At 42.2% G+C, this 23,218-nt stretch overlaps 1 protein-coding gene across 1 annotated transcript in view; it reads right to left on the bottom strand.

Annotated features, from left to right (window-relative positions):
* Positions 1-6,367: 6,367 nt before the first annotated feature.
* The window catches only part of LOC126419238 (scavenger receptor class B member 1), a 417,921-nt gene continuing 401,070 nt past the window's right edge, over positions 6,368-23,218 (bottom strand). The window contains exons 8-10 of the mRNA XM_050086384.1: positions 21,444-21,562; positions 14,511-14,633; positions 6,368-8,098 (exon numbers count right to left, since the gene is read on the bottom strand). Of these exons, the coding sequence (XP_049942341.1) occupies positions 7,793-8,098; positions 14,511-14,633; positions 21,444-21,562 (548 nt within the window). The 3' untranslated portion in view covers positions 6,368-7,792. The remainder of the gene's footprint in view (positions 8,099-14,510; positions 14,634-21,443; positions 21,563-23,218) is intronic.

Genomic DNA, 23,218 nt, shown 5'->3' with positions numbered 1-23,218 from the left:
TTTGCGGCACTGTGTACTGCACACAGAAGAAGAACAGTTCGCGGACTGCTTGTTTGCAATGCTTATTTATACTAGCACAACAATGCACTTAATCGAAAAGCAGCATCTCTGAGGCAAAGATTTCTTGGCAGCAACATTCCTGAAATGGACTTGCCTGCTCAGGGTCCCGATCTGAAACCAGTGGAACACGTTCTGAATGAATCAGAACGTCGACTTCATTACAGATCGTAGCGTACAACGTCACTATTTTCTCTGGTTTTGGCTCTGGAATAAAAATAGGTTACCATCTCTCCAGACGTTTAGACCCATCACTGAAAGTGTTCTCAGCAGAATTCAATCCATCAAAGGTGGAGTGAGCACACACCTTACGTTAATGACCAGTAAGAGGTTCAAATGGCTCTGAGCACTATGGGACTTAACATCTGAGGTCATCAGTCCCCTAGAACTTGGAACTACTTAAACCTAACCAACCTAAGGACACCACACACATCCATGCCCGAGGCAGGATTCGAACCTGCGACCGTAGCGGTCGCGCGGCTCCAGACTGACGCGCCTAGAACCGCTCGGTCACTCCGGCCGGCCCAGTAAGAGGTGTCTGGATTCTTTTTACCAGATAGTGTTTAAGACCCTTTTGCAAAATACTGACAGAATTATTTACAGAAGAAAGGAGAAGCTGGCAGAAGCCGACCTCAAGGAAGATCAGTTTCGATCCCAAAGAAATGTAGGAACACGAGAGAGGGAAGACCCTGTGACTTGGCTTGGAAAATAGGTTGCAGAAAGGCAAACCTACGTTTCTAGTATTTGTAGATTCGCAAAAAGCTTTTGATAAAACTGACTGAAAAACACTCTTAAAGTCTGAAGATAAGAGGAAAAAAATACAGGAAGCGAAATGCTGTCTACAACTCGTTCATTATCCAGACTGTAGGTTTGAGATACGAAGATCTTGAAGTGTAGGTAGTAGCTGAAAAGGGAGAGAGACTGGTTGGAGCCTTTCTTCAATGATATTCAATCTGTGCACTGAGCAAGCAGTAAAGGAAATCGAGGAGAAATTTGGAAATGAAATTGAAGTTCATGAATAATAAATAATAAGTTAGCTGCTTACTGAAGACACAGCAAACGACTTCGAAGGGCAATTGAACCTCCTGAAAATGGTTTATGAGATGAACACCAACAAAAGTATAACGAAGGTAATGTAACGTAGCTGAATCAAATTAACTGATTCTGTGGGAATAGTTCTGGGAAACAAGACACTAAAAGCATTATACGATTTTGCTATTTGGACAAAAAATAACCGATAATAGCAGAATTAGACTTTTACAGAAGTGAAACGTGGAGGATACGTAGTTCAGACAAGATGGTAATAGCTTTTGAAATGTGGCAGTATAGAAGAAAGTTGAAAGTAAGATGGGTAAATCAAATAACTAATGAGGAGGTACTCAAACGATTTGGGAAAAATGAAATTGAAGACAAATGGCTCTGAGCACTATGGGACTTAACTTCTAAGGTCATCAGTCCCCTAGAACTTAGAACTACTTAAACCTAACTAACCTAAGGACATCACACACATCCATGCCCGAGGCAGGATTCGAATCTGCTAGCGTAGAATTGAAGACACTTTGTTATATAAAGGGACTGCTTGTTAGGACATACATTAAGGAATCAACAAATCGTCAGTTTTGTGTGGAGGCAGCGGTGAAGGGTAAAACTGCACTGGGAAACCAAGACTTGAATACTATATGCAGGTTGAAATGGAGGTAGTTTGTTGTAGTTATTCGGATGTGAAGAAGTTTTCACAGGGCAGGAAAGCATGGAGAGATGCATCGAACCAGTCTTCGGACTGAAGACCCCAACAGCAGGATTAAGCTAACAGTTTAGTACCGCATAAGGCAATTTAACGCCCATACAGTTTGGGAAGACCAGTCCATAGAGAATACGTTTCTTTTATTTCTTTAAATTTTATTTTACGCTTCGAGTTCTCTAGGTGCAAACTGAGGAGTAAATGTCGTGTGACTAGGGCCTCCCGTCGGGTAGACCGTTTGCCGGGTGCAAGTCTTTTGATTTGACGCCACTTCGGCGGCTTGCGCGTCGATGGGGATAAAATGATGATGATTAGGACAACACAATACCCAGTCCCTGAGCGGAGAAAAATCTCCGACCCAGCCGGGAATCGAACCCGGGCCCTTAGGATTGATATTCTGCCGCACTGACCTCTTTTTAAGTCTCATTTTGTTCGTTGTATCTACTCGGGGCGGACGTCGCAAGACACCCGTTTCAGCTCGTCGTTGATCCATTAACTCAGTTTTTTTTATTACAGAGGGCAGTTAACCCTCTGACCGAACACGCTGAGGTACCGTGCCGGCGTCACTCAGCTACTGGGGGCGGACAACTGAAGAGTAAATGTTCATGGTCGTGGAACGAGTCAATACAAGAAACTATCATAGATAAAACAAAATGTAGACGAATCCTATGCAGATGACAAGCTGCGACTATATATTACCATAATCAACAATATAACACAGACAGTCTTAATTTCTTTCCAGAAACTCCTGGACAGAATAGAAGGAACGATCCATGAGGGAATTCTCCAATTTAGACTTAAATGTACCAGGATTTCTGCTAAGATTTTTTAATTTTTGTAGTAGCTTACAGAAAATTGACGCACCTGAATTCTTTCTGCAGAGGAGGTAAGGAGGTGCAATCCAAATGCCGATTGGTTTTCTGCCCAGTAATTAACTGTAAGAAAGCTGATCGTTGAGAATAACCTCACATTCTTAACAAACGACATGAAGGAAAATAGATATTGAGAAGCCACTGTCAGAATTCCCAGATCCCTGGAAAGGTTTCGACAAGAGGTTCGCGAACTTACACGAAATATTGCTTGACCTGCCCGTTTCTGAGCCAAAAATCGCCTTTGTGAATTGGAAGAGTTAACCCAGAAGATAATGCTGGATATCCTAAGTGAACTAAAATAAGCAAAGTAGACTAATTTTCGGATTGCACCCTCGCTTATTGCAGACGCTGTTCTAATGGTAAATATAGCAGCATTCAGCTTTTGAACAAGATCCTGAACACGGGTTTTCCATGTCAGTTTACTATCTGTCAGAACATCTAGAAATTTGAATTGTTATTGTCTGCATCACTATTAAAAGTTTGTTTCCATGCAAGGCAATGTCTAACTGCCGGTTTCGACTGTTAGGAGAAGATTACAGGATGCAAATATCCACGAAACACACACACACACACACACACACACACACACACACACACACACACACACACACACACACACGCGCGCGCGCGCGTACGTACGTGTATCATCATATTGCTTCCGAGTATTTAGTATAATTTGAAACCTGACTCATCCTGAAGATCGTAGCTTACTGACTGGCGATGCGATAGATGCTTGCACCAGAAGTTGGTCACGAGAATGCATCCCCATTCACCACCACAGAATAATAGACTCTCCAACTTGTTCCTGAGACTCAAAGTTTTTTAAGTCGCTTATTATTTTCCTGTGAGAAGTATCACGATCAACGTGTCACCATGCACAAGAGACCAGCAAAGTTGAAATACCAACTCCCATTACATTTACCATTAACTTCTCTTCAGGATATACGACCTACGGCATCATTGTGGACTTTTTAACAGATTGTAACTCATCGGATTTTTATTGAAAGTCTTTGTAGTATCTCATTGCTCTCAGTTGATGGTGTTAGGCCTACTCATTGCTTAATATTTGCTTTACAGGAAGCCATCGTATTACCTCATGGTAATGTCATAATATCACTTCAGGACAAAATAAGTGTATTGGTACTAGTTTCTCAGACATTTTACATCAGTAATCTAAATAATATTGTATGTTACCTGCTACCATGACGTTTTATAACGATCCGTTATCAGTTACTATATGCATACTTACACAAATTTGTTTTCATCGTCACATGTCTCAAATAATATAGCACTGACTACATGGTCTGTGCACCACACGCCAAAAGATAAAACAACAGGAAAGATTAAAGTGTTTTATCTACCGCGAAAACAGTGGAGGCCTTAAAATGTGCTAGAAAATTTTGAAACGAAATGAATAGCTATTTGTCTTATGAAAAAGCGTATGCATCGCAATCTTTGAACCAACAGAACAATCCTAGACGCGCTATCGACTAGCCCTGCGCCGAGTGAGTGATGGTACCAAGATCTACGGCCTTTCTGCCTTACCCGAGGAGCACTGCCAATAACAGTGGTTGCATTTTGCGGAAATACGATGTGAAATGTGTTTTCTGACCTTTATCTAAGATTAGGATCCTTTTACGTTCCGTTAACGGTGATTTTGGTTTGCATAAGTCAGGTGGCTGTCTTATTCCTTGCAGTTGCGGCTAGTCTAATACTAGTCCGTGGAGGACCGATGTACTGAGCACAAGGGTCATACACGCTTACAACAGCTGAGCAAATCTGCTGTTGTGTAATATTGCCTTGGCACTGGTCATCATATGGAATGTAACAAATCAGATTCTGGCATGCACTTCCAGCTATTGTGGCAGTGTTATTAAGGAAGCAATAGCAATTAAATTGGCAAGTGAACTTATAAATAAAGATGGAGGTTTTCGCTTAAATTCAGGGTGGAATCCTGCTCTCTCCCTTGTTAATGAACAGAGGAACACGGTTAAAGCTACCTCGGTACTGATGACCTCAGATGTTAAGTCCCATAGTGCTCAGAGCCATTTGAGCCATAAAGCTACCTCACTCGTTGGTTATTAATTCTCTCCCTCGATGACTTCTGATGGCGCGTGTGTGTGTGTGTGTGTGTGTGTGTGTTCGGGAAACAGCCCCTACTTGCTGCAGAGTTTTGCCTTGCAAATAATAGGGTGTGCACCAGTAGGCGTATCGGCGGTTATCGTCAACGTTACCCGGCTGCATTCCCGAAAGTTATTGGAACGTTGTGTGCGCGGGGAGAAACTCAGATCTCACAAAGATCAGATACGCTTCGAAATCTGTGGAATAACGATGACTATCGCATAAATATTTGGCGATGTGTTTCATGGCAAATATTCCGGATTAATGATACAATGGATTTTAAAGAATAAGAAGAATTTTGCGTTGCCGCGAGTGAGATGCCACTTTTTGGGGAAATTCTTCATGATAGCTACGCAAAGCGTGTTACCGAAGCTTAAAGAAGACAGTCTAGGAGGAAAATATCCCAGTTTTGAAGAGACCACCGGAAGAGCCAGATTTAAATTCCATTTAAAGTCTGTAAGATGATACCCGTAAAGCAAGAAAATTTTCCGCACTCTAGAATGCGTTAAAAAACACTTTGTATTGTCTGTGATGATGAGTATAGGTGTTTGGTGAGCTCAGTGAGCAGAACATATAAAGCTACGCTGGATATTACAACATTCCCTGCTAGAGTAGTTGTCTGAAGTACAGGAATCAGACAGTTTATTAAAGTTGGGTTAGTTATTTCGATCCAAAGCAAAGGACACTTAACATAGCATAGTTTAATTTACGTACTTGCATTGTTATTGGCAAACAGGATAAATAACTTAATTTTTTTCCAAAATACAAAAGCGATTAATCTGTACCATCAATATTTGCTGTTATTTCGTAATAATTATAGCATGTATACTTTTCTTGTCATTGTCTTGTCATTGTAGACTGAAGTGAAATTAAGACTGAATACAGTATCATGGGTTTGAGAAAGAAAGAGGAGAATTCATTTTGGCAGGGAAAGATCTTCGGAACAGAAGAAATTTACCAATGGTGTAGTGATAGTCCTTGTTATTCAGCAGAAAGACAATCTGGTTTACCAAGGAACGAACATGTTCAGACTGTAATTTAGGGGAGTGAAGGTGATATTTTGTGGGACGGGAAGAAGGTAAGAAGAAAAATAACATGAAAGTATGACAGAGTGGACTAATTTCAAAGAACCATCTGTGCTAGGTTACAATAAACGGTGGCTGCTCAACATCACCATAGTTCACTACTTGATGCTTTTCTGCATCTATCCTTCATACGGAATAAAGTGTTAGTTTTGTTTAGAAAGTGTCATGGGTAAGTCATAGTTGGCACGCTACCTTCATTAATATTGATGAGCAATTTTACTTTTCATTTTGGAAAACGCCAGAAATAAAATCTGATTTTTTGATACATTGGACTAAAGGTAGGTGTATTACACCTTTGATAGTGATGTTTCGAGTAATGATAACTTTTTGATGTAGTAGAAATGTTACATATTCAGTGGATATGATATACTGTCATAACGCGATAAACACGGGTTGGCCCGCTTCTAAGATTTGATTTTTTTATTTTAAATGAGTCAAGTCGTATAAATTAATTTACGGGAGTTCCACTGATCATGTAATCAATAAGACGATTCTGGTTGCGTTTATGTCTTATTGGAGTACAATACATTTGGCTACTTTAGTATTCACTGACATCAGTGCTTAAACTATCTTAGGAAAATAATATAAAATACAAGTATTTTGACTTTTTCGAATTCCACTTCAGTTCATACGTGGGCACACATTGTTGCAGCCGGCATCAAATTAAGTGCTGTCCTGCGCAGACAGACATTCAAGCTAAACTTTGTGTGTCAATTTTTGAACGAAAGATTCCATTTGGGACGCCATACACGAAAACACTGATGGTTGTGCAGGTACATAAGGTACAGATTGCTCTGTGTTTTAAAACTAAATGAAATATCTCTTAATTAGGGTATTACTTGGTATATATGTGTATATTTCATAACTAAAAGTAATCACAGAAACAATTACATTATGAATGCTGAGCAATATTAAAACAGTATCAAAACACGGAACACACTTCTTCAAGCAACAAACACTTTTTTTTCTAGATGCATCAGGTTTACTAATTTAGTTCACTATTATCAATTTTTATATGTGAAACGGGCTTAATTGACTTTGGCAATAGTGCACATTGTCTCATTTATATGCTTCCTGAAAACTCTTATGTGAATATGAAGAAAAAGTACACATGATTTTTTTAAATTCAAATTCTGTGGCATTGTGCAATATTTACTTGATATGATTTGCAGTGCTTCTGCCGAATAAAATTTTAGTACAGTTTTGGATTGGGAGACTTTTTCCATTGGTAAAAACAAATTTCTCATGAAAAACATTTCTGGTTTCTGAGTAAAATTACTTCCTATTCATACTTTTCCTTTAAATTAGTCTTATACATTATTCTTCTGTCGGAATGTCCCTACTTTACTATTTGAGCAAAGAGTACCAACGTTCTCTCGGCAATAATCTCATATTTTAGGTGAAGTAGCCATTTCAGCTCAATATGTTAATACAGACTGGCAAAAGAATAGATATATATATAATAATGATGTTTGTTCTGCTTTCCTCCACGTTTGGCTTACTGGCTTAGTTTCAAGACTATTCGCGTTGACTTCCCTCCACAGGCTTCATGTTCACCGAAATATTTAATTTTATTTGAAATTTCACTCTCGCTGACTCTTCACTGGCGCTCATATCCTGGAGAAAGACACGTAGTTTTTCAGCTCGCCGAGAAAAGCGAGCAGCGGTGATCGGCTGATCGGTTAAGATGAACAACATATCAGTATAACAAATGTAATCTGCGAGTGGCGGTAACATGTCCATCACTTCCGTCTCTCGGCTGTCCCGAAATGCTTTTCTATGCGCACTTTTTCCTGCGCTTGCCCACCGTATTGTGAGCAGTGCAGGAGTGAGATGATGTGAAAGGGATGAGGTTTCCACCTCACAGGCAGAGCCTGATTGGTCGCAGCGCGGGGCACAGTCTCTGGGCTGGCCAATCACGATTCGGCTTCGGGGTCGGGGTCCGTGCTGATGTTGTTGAGCAGAGTGTACGAGTCCCGGAGTATGAGCAGCCGGTGCTGGCCGTTGACGATGAAACTGCTGCCCCGGCGCAGAGTCTTTTTGCCCCTTTCCAGGGTCTCCTTCGTGAAGACGACGTTCTTGTATGTGCGCACGAACATGAAGGCTAACACTGCCAGGCCGGCTACGATGCAGCCGTAGTTCAGGATGGGTACCGCTATGTCAGCCACAGTTGTCGCCAAGAAGATCCACCGCTTAATCGGAGGCGTCAGTTCTTCAACCCCCTGTCGACAAAAACACACACATTTGAGAAGTTATAAAAAATAAGTTATAAAATACATTGAATATAAGTATCCAAACAGAGAATGTACATAGTCTACATCTACGTGATTACTCTGCTATTCACAATATAGTTCCTGGCAGAGGGTTCAATGAACCACCTTCATGCTGTCTCTATACCGTTCCACTCTCGAACGGCACGCAGGAAAAACGAGCACTTAAATTTTTCCGTGCGAGCCCTGATTTCTCTTATTTTATCGTGATGAGTCCTACACACTGATGAGGCAAAACATTGTGACTGCATGCTAAACATCTATTATTTCGTTCCTAAGACGGATAGACATCACTTATTCTGCGCAACAGCGATCCGAAAGTTCGTGGAGGTATGTGGCGTTGGATGTCTACGCACAGGTCATGAAATTCGCGTAAATAACGGGTCGCTGAAACTTCCTGGCAGATTAAAACTGTGTGCCGCACCGAGACTTGAACTCGGGACCTTTGCCTTTCGCGGGCAAGTGCTCTACCAACTGAGCTACCCAAGCACGACTCACGCCCCGTCCTCACAGCTTTACTTCTGCCAGTACCTCGTCTCCTACCTTCCAAACTTTACAGAAGCTCTCCTGCGAACCTTGCAGAACTAGCACTCCTGAAAGAAAGGATATTGCAGAGAAATGGCTTAGCCACAGCCTGGGGGATGTTTCCAGAATAAGATTTTCACTCTGCAGCGGAGTGTGCGCTGATATGAAACTTCCTGGCAGATTAAAACTGTGTGTCGGACCGAGACTCGAACTCGAGAACTTTGCCTTTCGCTGGCAAGTTTCTGGAAACATCCCCAGGCTGTGGCTAAGCCATGTCTCTGCAATATCCTTTCTTTCAGGAGTGCTAGTTCTGCAAGGTTCGCAGGAGAGCTTCTGTAAAGCTTGGAAGGTAGGAGACGAGATACTGGCAGAAGTAGAGCTGTGAGTACCGGGCGTGAGTCGTGCTTCGGTAGCTCAGATGGTAGAGCACTTGCCCGCGAAAGGCAAAGGTCCCGAGTTCGAGTCTCGGTCGGGCACACAGTTTCAATCTACCAGGAAGTTTCATATCAGCGCACACTCCGCTGCAGAGTGAAAATCTCCTTCTGGAAACATCCTCCAAGCTATGGCTAAGCCATGTCTCCGCAATATCCTTTCTTTCTGGAGTGCTAGTTCTGCAAGGTTCACAGGAGAGCTTCTGTAAAGTTTGGAAGGTAGGAGACGAGGTACTGGCAGAAGTAAAACTGTGAGGACGGGGCGTGACTCGTGCTTGGGTAGCTCAGTTGGTAGAGCACTTGCCCGCGAAAGGCAAAGGTCCCGAGTTCGAGTCTCGGTCCGGCACACAGTTTTAATCTGCCAGGAAGTTTCATAACGGGTCGCTGGTTTGCGTTCGCGGTGATGACGCCCGATAGCGATTGAGATGGGTTCCGTACGATTTACTTCAGGCAAATTTGGTCTCCGAGATGTCAATATGAATTTACTATAATGCTCCTAAAACCACTGTAGCGCGGTTCTGGCTTCGAGACATGGACAATTTTACTGCGGAAAGATGACATCACTGTCGGGGAAGAAATCAAGCGTGATGGGATGCAGGTGGTTCGCAGCTGTAAGCGTGTCTTCGATTACTACCGCAGGTCCCATGCAAATGCAGGAGAACGTCTCCCGTAGCATAGTGCTGCTCCCAACAGCTTGCGTCCGCAGCGTGCTGCACTTTCCGGGCAGCCGTCCACCTCGATGACAGCGCTCGAGACGACGACCTCGACCTAGTGTAGCAAAAATGTGATTCACCCGAGGAGTCGACACGTTTCCGTTGATAAACGGTAGAATCCCGATCGTCCAGTGTCCACTGCCATCGTAACTGGCGATGTCGTCAGGTCAACTTATGAACACGTAGTGGTCTGCTGCGGGGCTCTATGTTCAACAACATATGATGGGCGTTGTGCTGTGGAACACTTGTGCGTGTATCAGCATCCCGCACAGAAATGCCACCAGTCACCATCTATTCTACTTTACAGAGCAGACAAGCCTCCGAACCGCACGTTCTGTGTAGAGTCGTGGACGTCCAGCCAATTAGCGCCCAGTGGTGGTTTTACTGTACTCCTTCTCGCAGATCTCACGACAGTAGCACGTTGACATTCGACTATCTTCGACGTTTTTGAGATCTTCGTTCACAGGCTGTGCGTAATATCTGCCCTCTGTCAAAGTTGCTTATCTCAATGGATTGCCCCCATCTGCAACCCTTATCTTCTCTAAGGTGGTCCCAGTCCATGTCCGCTCCGTTCCCACACTTCTGTTACCGAGTCACGTGCCCGCAAACGCCTCCAGGCGGCATCCAACGCCGGGGTGGGCAGTGATCATAATGTTTTGGCTTATCAGTGGATTATTATGTCGTGCAAGTAGGAAGGTGGGTGCATGGAGAGGGATGGAAAATACTTTCCGATATCACAACAGTGCTTTTTGTCCTTGTCCCATGCCGCTCTTTTGCTGTTGCCTACACTGCTAGGAAACCCACTTGACCTTTATAGATTCACAAAAAGCATTTGACATGGTTAATTGGAAATTGTTATTCCGAACAATGAAGGAAATAAATCTTGATTAGAGGTACAGAAGATTAATCTGGAACCTGTGTAAAAGGCAGGAAGCAGAGATAGAAGTGAATGGTGTGAAGAAGAAAGCAAAAATAAGGAGGGGGGCAAGGCAAGGATGCCCATTATCACCATATTTGTTCAACTTGTTTATTGAAAAAATCATTGAAAAATCGAAAAGAATAACCAAAGGAATTAACGGGGAACGAATACACTGTATCCGTTTTGCAGATGATACAGTAGTATGAGTACTTGCTGACTCAGAAAGGAAATGGAGTTTATGTTGCTAAAATTTGCCAAAATCCTAAGAGAATTTAATCTAAAAATAAATAAGAAGAAAACAAAAACTATGGTAGTAGGGAAGATAAAAGAAAATGGTAAAGTTAATATTAAACTCGAAGATGATGTTCTAGAACAGGTTGAGAACTTCTGTTATTTGGGGAGCACAAACACTGACGACAATAAATGTAACACAGATATAGAGAGAAGAATAGCCTTGGCAAAGCAAACTTTCCAAAATAAAAGGAATTTACTAACATACAATCATATAAACCTAGAAAGTAGGAAAAAGTTTGCCAAAACTTTTGTTTGGAGTGTCTTAACACACGGATGTGAAGTGTGGACTCTGGGAAAGGCAGAGAAAGAGAGACTGCAAGCAATGGAAATGTGGATATGGAGAAGAATGACGAAAACAAGCTGGGAAGATAGAAAAAGTAATGAACAGGTCTTAAGAGAAGTGAATGAGAACAGAATGCTGCTAAATTGTATAGGAAGAAGAAATTCAAAAATGATAAGGCACATAATGACACAATCAGTTCCTAAATAATGTATTTGAAGGAAAAGTTTTAGGGAAAAAACCAAGAGGCAGGCTAAGAGCAATGTATTTTAATAACTTCAAAGAAGGTATAGGGATAAAATCGTATGAAGAATTGAAGAGGATGAGAATGGAGAGAGGGACTTGGCTAAATCGACAAGGCATAGCCTTTAGTTTGTGATGACTCTTCCTAGAAAAAATAGTATGCTCTGAAAACTCTCACTAGTTCTTGTTTAATGAATACTTGTCGTCTGGATGAATTTTTATTCTGCAGCCGAGTGTGCTCTTATCATGCAACTCGTGGCAGATTAAAGCCGTGTGCCTGACCGTGACTTCTACGTGTGCTAATTCTGCAAGTTTTGTAAGAGAATGTCTGTGAAGTTTGGAAAGTAAGAGATGGGGTGCCCTCGGAAATAAAGCTATGAGGACGGGTTGTGATCGAGATTGGCCAGCTTCATTGGTAGAGCGCTTGGACGCGGAAGGCAAAGGTCCCGGTTTTGAGTCTCTGTCCAGAACAGTTTTAATCTGCCCAGAAGTTTCAGTATTTTTGTTTCTTTTATCAATCTCGATAGGAACCCACACGACCGTGCGAATATGGCTTTCATTTTTTTTCTGCCGGACTGTTTCTTTGCCTTACTTCAAACTCAATAGCATGAAGTGTGCATATTTGCTCAGTTTTTCTATTAATTATCCTTCCACTCGGCGGCAGTACACCGTCCTACATGTAACTGAGTTTTATCAAGACAAAGCGCCATCCTGCCACTAGATCAGTAGTTGCTAACTACGTCAAACTGAGTTATTTTACCGTCCTATTGGCTATGTTTATTCGGAAAGGAAATAACTGGTGTAAGGCGTGCTATCAAGAGTTGCAGTAATCGAAGTCTGTGCGTAGCAATTTTGCATTAAGTTTGTACTAAGACGTTTGTCCGATTTGGGTACTGCACATTATAACTTCAGGCAGACAGATACGGTCGTGTAGTTCCACTATCATTGTTATTTGTACATTTTTTTGAGAAAGATTCTGTGCTGAGTAGTTTTGTTACATGCCAGTTCAACAGAAGATCAGATTCCCTCTCAGAAGATTCTGTTTTCAGTGGCGCTTTGTCAGAGTTTGCTGCATTTTGTAAATCTTTCCGTTGACAGCTGCTGGTATCAGTACAGAGAACACTGCCGCTAGAACAAAGTGGCAGAAAAGAGCATTTTGGAGCTCCTTAAACTTAGGGTATATCTGCTAGATGCTCTGTTGGCTTGTCTAGACAGGATGAAGAGGGGTGAAGCACTTTTAGAAAATGAGTTAGGCACCTGAAGAAAGGCTAAAATATGCAAACATACTCCAAAATCAGGTTTGAGTAAAGGATATGATGGATTCCCTCACTGTCTGGCAATGGATAGCATTTTGTCACCATGCACGTGTCAATACGAGTACTGCCGTAGCAGAACTAAAACTACGTAAAGTACAACCAGTAGCTCTGTCTTGCAAGACGATATGATTGGAACTCTTTCACAAAAAGCGAAGCCTAGACCATGTCTTTGTACGACAAAAGTTATAATATTTTTGTTGGTATTACATTTTAAATATGAGCTGCAATCTGTGTAATACTTTTCTGGCATTTCTCTCAATGTTAAAATAAGAACAAACTTGTATTCGCTACTGTTATTTACAATACCTGATATGTAACAGTCATTGGACAGTTAAGCTGGAAAAAATGGTTCAAATGGCTCTGAGCACTATGGGACTTAACATCTGAGGTCATCAGTCCCCTAGAACTTAGAACTACTTAAATCTAACTAACTTAAGGACATCACACACATCGATGCCCGAGGCAAGATTCGAACCTGCGGCCGTAACAGTCGCACGGTTCCGGACTGAAGTGCCTAGAACCGCTAGGCCACCGCGGCTGGCAGTTAAGCTGAAATAAAAACTAACCTACGCGATCGTGCTAGCGGTTTTCCCATTAAACTTTTAGTGAAAGAATTTTTTCTCTCTTTTTCATTGTCTGATATGCCAAAACATTCAGAGAATCGAAGTTAAATCATCATATGAAAGAGCGTGTTCTGTTGCGGAAACTGATACGCCACCCATAATGAACATTGCAGTGTCTGAGTACCTTCACCACACCTAAGTTAACATGAAAATCGACACCAGATGTCCTACGCGCAGCCAATGCTACAGGCTGACGGGACAGAATGACGCCGTTGGCTAGAGCGTCACGAGGGCAATGAACAGCCCCTTGTCACTGCGCATCGCATCGCTACCCACCTTCTTACGTCTTACGTGCACACCCCGACAGCAATGGCAAAAGGGAAGTAATGTAAATGAGCCTGGGTATTCGCGGACGGGGAATATTTCAATGACATTCTTCTGAGTCTGGTAACTAGGCCGTGATGTAATGTGATTAAACTGACGACGGTTCGGCTACTATCGCAAACCTCGGTAGTTTAATCGCATCATGACGTGGCTGCAGTTCAAGGAGAATTTTATTGGAAAGGAAAATACAGTGTTCTGATATGATGTGTTCTGAAAAGCTGGCGAAGTTAATGGAAATAAGCCCATGACTACAGTGAACTGTAGAGAACAAGAGTGAGGAAGCTGTGATGCAAATTTCAAAGCTAATGTGGAAACCTACTTTGAGAAAGCTCAGTTTTATAGTAGTGCAAAACTGAAATAGCGAAAAACGTACGGCAGTTTAAACTGCGACGATGCTTCACACTGATTACGCCACTTGACTCTCATTCTGGGTTATTGTATGGAATATCAGAACTTTAGGCCTCCTAAATAGGGAGTATTGCGGAGGAGCCAGTTGTACCTGAGCCGGCCATCTTAGTTTAGTTTCCTTTGGCGAAGCTCGGATGGTTCCTTTAACAACACCACGACAAATTACTTCCTCACTACTGCGCCAGAGTCAATATTCGCTGCAATATTGTTAAATCAACAGCTAAAAATTTGATCTCTCAGAAAGAAAAATACGTTTACAACCCTGAAATTGGCTCTTTCACTGCTCACCTCTTCCAACCAGATGATGGGAAACGTTATAGAGGGGAAGTTTGAGACAACTGACGCGCTGGAACGCTCTGTCCTCAGATTAAGCTGCACTCGAACTTCGCCTTCGACTGGTACTCCCAGTTTCTGAAAAAGAAAAGCATAATTAGATGAAGTTGTTATGTTAGCGTTATAGCGAGTTGGATATGTTTATTCTACTGTCGGTAGAAGGGATATAATACACCCCACTTTTTATTGCATTTCAGTATACAGATATGTTAATAATGATTTTGTTGATGAATCATATTCAGTATCTGCTGATATATCCATAAGATAGCTACTCATACCTTTTGCATACATTTGTGTGCTATTAGAAATACATGTTTAATAAAATGTTCGTTGACCCAACGATTGCTGTTCGCACTCTTATTTGGTGTTACGGTACTATAAAATTTCTTGTTAAAGTTAAGTCGTGTGGCTTGTTTAGCAGGGATACGGCGAGGGGCAGATAGAGCTACCCAACTGAAAAAGCTATTTTCTTTTTTTCTTCCCGCAAGCTGGAACGCTTCGTCCCCAGATTCTGAGTCTTGTGTCAGAAGTGTACATGTTGAATGTAGATGACTGCGATGAATGTATGTGCACAGTCGAGTGCAGTGTTCATGTTGTATTTCAGTGAGTGAAGGAAGAGGGTGAAACCCGATGCCAGTACATCGTCTGTCCATCTCTAACAACACTGGAAAGGGTGTCGACAGAAGGACAGGTGTATCCACATCAACAGTGTCAAATGCTCTCACACGACGAGACACTGCGGAGGCATTAAGAATACAACCCAGGACATTGGCGAGGGGCTAATTATCAGGAAGTGACCACCATCACCACCACCACCACCACCACCACATTATCTCCTCTGCCACGTACTAGCGATGAAAATGTCTCAGTATTCGAAGTGGGTACTTCTGAATTGAGCGCCACTGCACAAGTGTGCATTAGCGTCCTAGTATATGGAGCGAGCATGCGCTTTCCTAAGGTTCGCAGCACATACACTCCTGGAAATTGAAATAAGAACACCGTGAATTCATTGTCCCAGGAAGGGGAAACTTTATTGACACATTCCTGGGGTCAGATACATCACATGATCACACTGACAGAACCACAGGCACATAGACACAGGCAACAGAGCATGCACAATGTCGGCACTAGTACAGTGTATATCCACCTTTCGCAGCAATGCAGGCTGCTATTCTCCCATGGAGACGATCGTAGAGATGCTGGATGTAGTCCTGTGGAACGGCTTGCCATGCCATTTCCACCTGGCGCCTCAGTTGGACCAGCGTTCGTGCTGGACGTGCAGACCGCGTGAGACGACGCTTCATCCAGTCCCAAACATGCTCAATGGGGGACAGATCCGGAGATCTTGCTGGCCAGGGTAGTTGACTTACACCTTCTAGAGCACGTTAGGTGGCACGGGATACATGCGGACGTGCATTGTCCTGTTGGAACAGCAAGTTCCCTTGCCGGTCTAGGAATGGTAGAACGATGGGTTCGATGACGGTTTGGATGTACCGTGCACTATTCAGTGTCCTCTCGACGATCACCAGTGGTGTACGGCCTGTGTAGGAGATCGCTCCCCACACCATGATGCCGGGTGTTGGCCCTGTGTGCCTCGGTCGTATGCAGTCCTGATTGTGGCGATCACCTGCACGGCGCCAAACACGCATACGACCATCATTGGCACCAAGGCAGAAGCGACTCTCATCGCTGAAGACGACACGTCTCCATTCGTCCCTCCATTCACGCCTGTCGCGATACCACTGGAGGCGGGCTGCACGATGTTGGGGCGTGAGCGGAAGACGGCCTAACGGTGTGCGGGACCGTAGCCCAGCTTCATGGAGACGGTTGCGAATGGTCCTCGCCGATACCCCAGGAGCAACAGTGTCCCTAATTTGCTGGGAAGTGGCGGTGCGGTCCCCTACGGCACAGCGTAGGATCCTACAGTCTTGGCGTGCATCCGTGCGTCGCTGCGGTCCGGTCCCAGGTCGACGGGCACGTGCACCTTCCGCCGACCACTGGCGACAACTCGATGTACTGTGGAGACCTCACGCCCCACGTGTTGAGCAATTCGGCGGTACGTCCACCCGGCCTCCCGCATGCCCACTATACTTCCTCGCTCAAAGTCCGTCAACTGCACATACGGTTCACGTCGACGCTGTCGCGGCATGCTACCAGTGTTAAAGACTGCGATGGAGCTCCGTATGCCACGGCAAACTGGCTGACACTGACGGCGGCGGTGCACAAATGCTGCGCAGCTAGCGCCATTCGACGGCCAACACCGCGGTTCCTGGTGTGTCCGCTGTGCAGTGCGTGTGATCATTGCTTGTACAGCCCTCTCGCAGTGTCCGGAGCAAGTATGGTGGGTCTGACACACCGGTGTCAATGTGTTCTTTTTTCCATTTCCAGGAGTGTATTTGTGTTCTACTACATACAGAGAATCTCTCAACAGTCATCCATTTTATTACTATTACTACTACTACTAAGGATGACTTTAGGAACCACAAAACACACGACTTTTACAAAACGTTCGTAAATCAAATCAAAGAATACATTCCATCAAACCTTTGTTTCAGGAAATAAAAGGGGAAATTCACAATAACTAATAAGGAAAATTGTCAAGAATTAGTCAAATATTTCTCACGCCTTCTGAACTGCTCACATCCAAGGACGAGATTCCCTGGATTACAACCATAATACGCGAATGAAACTTCACTACCGCCAATACAAGAAGAAATTTATAGTCACAGTAAAAAGCTCAAAAATAATACGTCATCGGGAGAAGATGGAATTGTAGCTGAACTAGTGAAGAACCTTGTTCCAAATTCCTTAAAAGAGATTACTCAAATCATCCAAGAAATTTGGCAGACGGAAAATGTTCCAGAGAATTGGAAATGCGCACTAATTCATTTATTGGACAAAAAGGGTGAGATCAGATGTAAAAAAAAAAAAATAAAAAGGTATTTCACTTCTGACGGCCACTTACAAAATTTCATCCACCTATCTCCTGAAGAGCGCGCAAGAACAACTAGAATATACAATTTCAGATTACCAAGCAAGCTTTAGACCTAATAGGTCGTGACCGGAACGTATCTTTAATCTTAAAATTATTTTAAAAATTAAACCATTACTCCGCACATTCGTTGATTTTCAAAGAAACCTACGATTCTATAGACAGACAATCTCTATGCAGTTTTCTAGAAGAAGATGGACTAGACATCAAAACTCTAAAACTGATCAAACAAACACACACGAACCAAATCGAAAATTAAATTCATACATAAAATTTCGTAACATTCTTAGTTAAAATAGGAGTAAGAGTAGGAAATGGGATCCCGACGCTATTATTCAACAAGTTTTAGACGAAGTAGTGAAAGTATGAAATAGGAAACTAAGAAAATAAAACTTTTGGAATCCAGTCCAACTAGGAACAGGTCAAGGGAAGTTGAACATTCCAAATCGAGAGCCTCAAAGAATGTGCAAAGGAGGTTGGCCCGTAAAATCTCTTTTGAGGAGACTGAGTTCATGTGTACCAAGTTAGATACTCCGAAACTTAAATTATGGTGAAATTAACAGAGTCAAACACTTTAGATATCTCAGTGAAATTATTGAACCAACAGGACTTGAAAAAATAGCACAAAAAACAGATTGCAGAAAACCAAGAAAGTGTCCAGGCTTTTTTCACATTTTTACGACAAAAAATGCCTGTCAAGAGGCACTAAGATAAGACAATAATACAGTAATCAAACCGACAGGCATATAAGCAAGTGAAACGCTCTCATTGAATTGAAAACTAGATTTACAAGAAATTAAGGAAGTAGAAGAAAGACTATCAGAAAAATTCTAGACTACGATTCACACAAGATGGATACAGGCTGCAAACAATCGAGACAACAGAATTAGTATCAAACATCAAAACTGATATAAGAAAGAGACGAATGAAGTTCTATGGATATCTAGACTGATTACCTGGAAACAGAGTAACTAAAAGTGTATTGGACTATGTGACATCACTTCCAGCATCAATACTCTTGGTAACTGATGTTGAGGAGGATTTGACAGAAGCAAAAATTGACGTAAGAAACACATCAGACAGGGATGCATTCAGAATCAAAATTGATAACTGGAAGTTTACTCTAGAGACGGAACCAAAACCATACCGAGCAAGTGGATCGAAGAAAGAAAGAAAGAAAGAAAGCCTTTTGGGAGAAAATGAAGAAATATTGGGAAAGTAAGAACAATGCTAAGAAAGACTGAAAAATCACGTGCATATCGTTCTCGGTTGGGGACATTCGCTAATAATAATAACAATAATAATAATACTAAACAGAGGTGATATCTTCTAGCTGAGGCATCTCACGCTAATGTCCGTTGTCTTGGTGCAATGATTAGTCGGCAGACATTTAAATGTTCTTTGATTGTATTGGTAAATCGGTTGCGATCATTGGTATGCGGGGTATGAGAGAGAAGCTTGTCCAGTTGCTGGATCTGTGATGGTAGCAATTTCAATGAACTTATTTCGCATGGTTTTAACTCTTCAAGCCGGTAACAGTATACAGTCTGCACGACTCAGACTGTGCAATACGCTTGACAACATTGGCCAACGTACCGTAACTATAACCTTCCTAATTTACAGGTTTTCTGTTAAAATGGACTGCGAAAAAGAAAACTGCACATTTGTCATGGCGCAGAGCAACCTTTTCTTTCTCACAATCCGTCGTTAACAAAAACCCTATATATCATTGTTTAAAATAATATATAACCTACGTCGGTCCGAATGTTTATTGGAGAGCATCGTGTAAAAATTTGAAGTATATCTATGAAGAACTTTGAGATTTTTGCTAAAACCGTTTCCTCACTGTACGCTGGTGTGCAAAAATTAAGGTCGAAAGTAACCTTCGTATGATGGTTCAGACTTCGATGAAACTTCGCCCATGCATGAAAGTAACTGCTACGATATAGTACAGAAGGTAATTGACAGAAATATGCAATGCGACGAACAGAAGCGACAGTTCTATTCGAAGACGATAATTGTACTGAATTATACGATGCGTGATGTATTCTCATATGGTGAGAGACGGGAACACGTAATCCACTCAGGAACATAGTCGACCATGATAAGTTGGTGGTCCAGGGGTTATGGTGTGAGGAGGAATCATATTGCACTGACCTCCAAATCTAGGAACACTGCGCACTCATTGGTCAACGTAATTGAAGGTACTGTAATCTTTCGCCTGTGCTTCTTTTCAGGCGTGCATTCCGCCCCGACTTCATTTTTATGGGTAACAATGCGCGACCGCGTCGAACAGGGCAGGTGGAAAAGATCTTGGAGCGAGAGATATTCGGCAAACTTACTGGCCTGCTCGTTCATCCGAGTTAAATCCCGTCGAGCACGTATGGGATCCGTTGGTAAGATTTACTGCAGCACGTCCACATGCACCGACACCATCCAGCTGTTGTCTCTTGCGGTAGTTGAGGAATGGAACGCCCTACCACAGTAATTCCTTACCGATCTTGTGGTCAGCATGGGAGCACTCTGCAGACCACGCACTGCCGTTCGTGGCGATCTTACACTCTATTAATAACCGCGTTCTGCCTCTTGTAGTGTCTGGGTGACCGTCATGAATCGCGGTGACTTCAGTATAATTATTGACCTCTAATAAAAAGTGACATTTCTGTTCGTAGCATTCGTATTTTATCAGTTACCTACTGTACTACATAGTACCAGTTTTTTCTATATGTGGTCCAAATTTCTTGTAGCTATATTACTAGATGTTCCGTCAAAGTCTTGTCAATAGACGTTTTGCTGACATCAGGGATCATTTCGGAGAGCTCACGAACCGTCACTCTTCGATCTGAGAGCACCGCTGCCTCCACTTTTGCGACTGTTTCGTCAGAAACAGATGGCCGTCCGGAACGCTCATCATGGACGCCAGTACGCCCGTTCTTGAACTCTCTGCGCCATTTGCGCACATGTTGTACCCTCATACACTTGTCTCCATAGATTTCGCATAGCTGGGAATGGATTTCTGTCGGCGTAATGTTTTTTGCAGACAGGAAACGGATCACCGAGAGCAACTCACACCTGGCGGGCAAGGCGATTGGGAGATCCATCACGTACAGCTGCCAGGAAGGGGATTTGGAGTGGGGGATCCAAGGTACACCACAGAATCGCGGGATCCACCGTAACAGCGCTTTTCAGGACTGTAGCGTCATGGGAACCTTCTTTTACGGACAACCCTTGTACTTGGCAGTGACATGTGCGAACGTTATTTTCGGTCTTAAGGGTTCTGCACACCAGAGTCTATTAGTATAGATTACTACTGCTACTACTACTTTTATTATTCGCTGTTACGATTTGTGTTGGTTATTATAACTGCTCTCGTTATAATTTCTTAGTTGTATGTAATTGAACCATGAGCATGCACAGAGGCAGAGAACGTTATTGAAATATTTTATGGTACGTCATGTGTGTTATTTCTGGACTGATGTAAGAGAGGCACTTACGGCGCCAATCTGGTCAAGCAAAATAAATAATTAAACAATTAACTAAACAATTAATTAAACAATTAATTAAACAAGTACACCAATAAGTACACCAATAAGTATGTACTCTTAAGGAAGTACATAAATAACATACCTGAAAGTTGATTGCTAAGAAATGATTTTGGTTCGTGGTAACGATGAAACATGTTTATAGAAGATGACCGACGTGTTTAGATAGAGTTACGGAACACGCAACATTGACTTACAAATATGTGACATATTTCTCCATCGTTAATGAAAACCTGTATGATAATTTTAAAAAAAAGTGTCTTTAGTTTTGAATTTATAATGATTTTAGATAGTTGTACTCAGGAACTGAGCGAAGAGTTTGTCAATGGTCAGTGCAAAACAGCTTTCACTTACCGGCTGAATCTTGAAAAATGTCTCATGTTTATCCTTTTCAGGTTTCAGTCCCACGACGGCTTCAAGGAGAGACGGGTCAGCTTTGTAGAAGTGCGGAAACGACAGGTAGACTGGGGCGGCTGCGAAGCAAACAAATTCATCGGTTATACTCATTTCAGTTTGTGCATTCAACGACGTAGATTTAAACAAACTGATAGTTTAGTCTTTTATGCTTATAACCAGTCAGTCTACAACAGACAAGCATTACTGTTGTCGTAGTCTGTGGTTTTTTGTCAGAACTGTCCTGTATATTGTCTTAGAATATGCTACTAATAGAAGCAGAACAGAAGTTATAAAACAGCGTTCATATATAAATGTAAACTGTATGCACGAAAGTTTCAGCACCGCATACGTTCAGAGGGCTACGAGTTTTGTTTTAGGAAGGCTAAAGCCACCCGTGTGGAAGTTATAACGTTATTCGTGGCAAAGGAGCATGACATACGGAAACCGAAGACTTAAAGTGCTATTGGTTGACCTATAGCAATTGTTCAATAGCATGAGGTTCTGTAAGATGATCGAAATTCTCAGGATAATCCTAATACGCTAAGGGTAACTGGAACGAATTTGGGACAGTAAGAATAAAAGTCCAAGAACCAAGTGCTCCGGTTAAAAAGGATATAAGCCAGGGATACAGACTTTCTCCTGTACTGTTCGAAGAAGCAAAGGAGGATATTAAGATAAAGGCCCAAAAAGTAGAATTAAAATTCAAGGTAAAATTGTGTCTCTGACAAGGTTAACTGATTTCATTGTTATCCTCTGTGAAAGTGAGGAGGAATTACAGTACCTATCTAATGAAGTCTAATGAGCAGAGTATGGACAGAGTTAACCAAAGAGAGACGAAGGCGTTGAGGAGTAACAGATGTGGGATTAGCGGCACACACAACATCAGAGTAAGCGACCGATTCTCTACTAAGTTGCAAGCAAAATAATGTATCACGAGCGTAAGAACAGTAAGAACACAAGGTAAGAGAGAATTCCTCGCCATAAGAACGCAAGTATTATCAAACGTAGGCCGTAATTTGAGAAATAAATTGGTGAGAATCTACATTAAAAAAATAAAATAGCCTGATGCACCACGAAGGAATTATCCAAATTGGACGAAAATAGGAACATGTGATGTATATGTACAGACAAATGATTACAGTTACAGAAAACACGAGACATTTGGTGCAAAATCTGCGGTAACAGCTCTATCTCATCGTAAGGTGGTTCGTCGACTTAGTGAGAAATTTCGGAAGGCAGACTCAAACTCTAAGATCAAATAGGCTACACGAACAGACGTAGTTGAATATTTCTACATCTAGCAAATAATTGAGGACATAAGTTGCAAGGGCTACTCTGAGATGAAGATGTTGGCACAAGAAAGGAATTAATGGAGGTGCAGCATCAAACCAGTGATGACTCAAAAGTGGCTTGCGAAGTATACAGTGTGGTCAGAAACAGCCTGAAAAGCTTGTAAGGATGTTGTTTGGTAGGCTGTGTTGAGGATTAATTGTTAGGAAATAAAATTATATACGTTGCGGCGTTTTCCCGATTTAATTAGCATTTAGATCAGCCAATCAGATCAATGCAAAAGAAAATTCAAGTGGCCCGCCAGATACAATTATGGTCAGTTGATCTCATACTGTAGATGATAGTGCACGAGTAAGGGTACCAACTCTCCCATATTTCCTCGTATCTCCAGTATAATAGCAATTTCTTCTAAATTCTCCCTGCTCCCTTACAGACAGCCTCTC

Source organism: Schistocerca serialis, chromosome 9 (assembly GCF_023864345.2).
Source record: "Schistocerca serialis cubense isolate TAMUIC-IGC-003099 chromosome 9, iqSchSeri2.2, whole genome shotgun sequence".
NCBI lineage: Eukaryota > Metazoa > Arthropoda > Insecta > Orthoptera > Acrididae > Schistocerca > Schistocerca serialis.
Note: the sequence above shows the minus strand (reverse complement) of the source record. Positions and strands in the feature narration are given on the sequence as shown.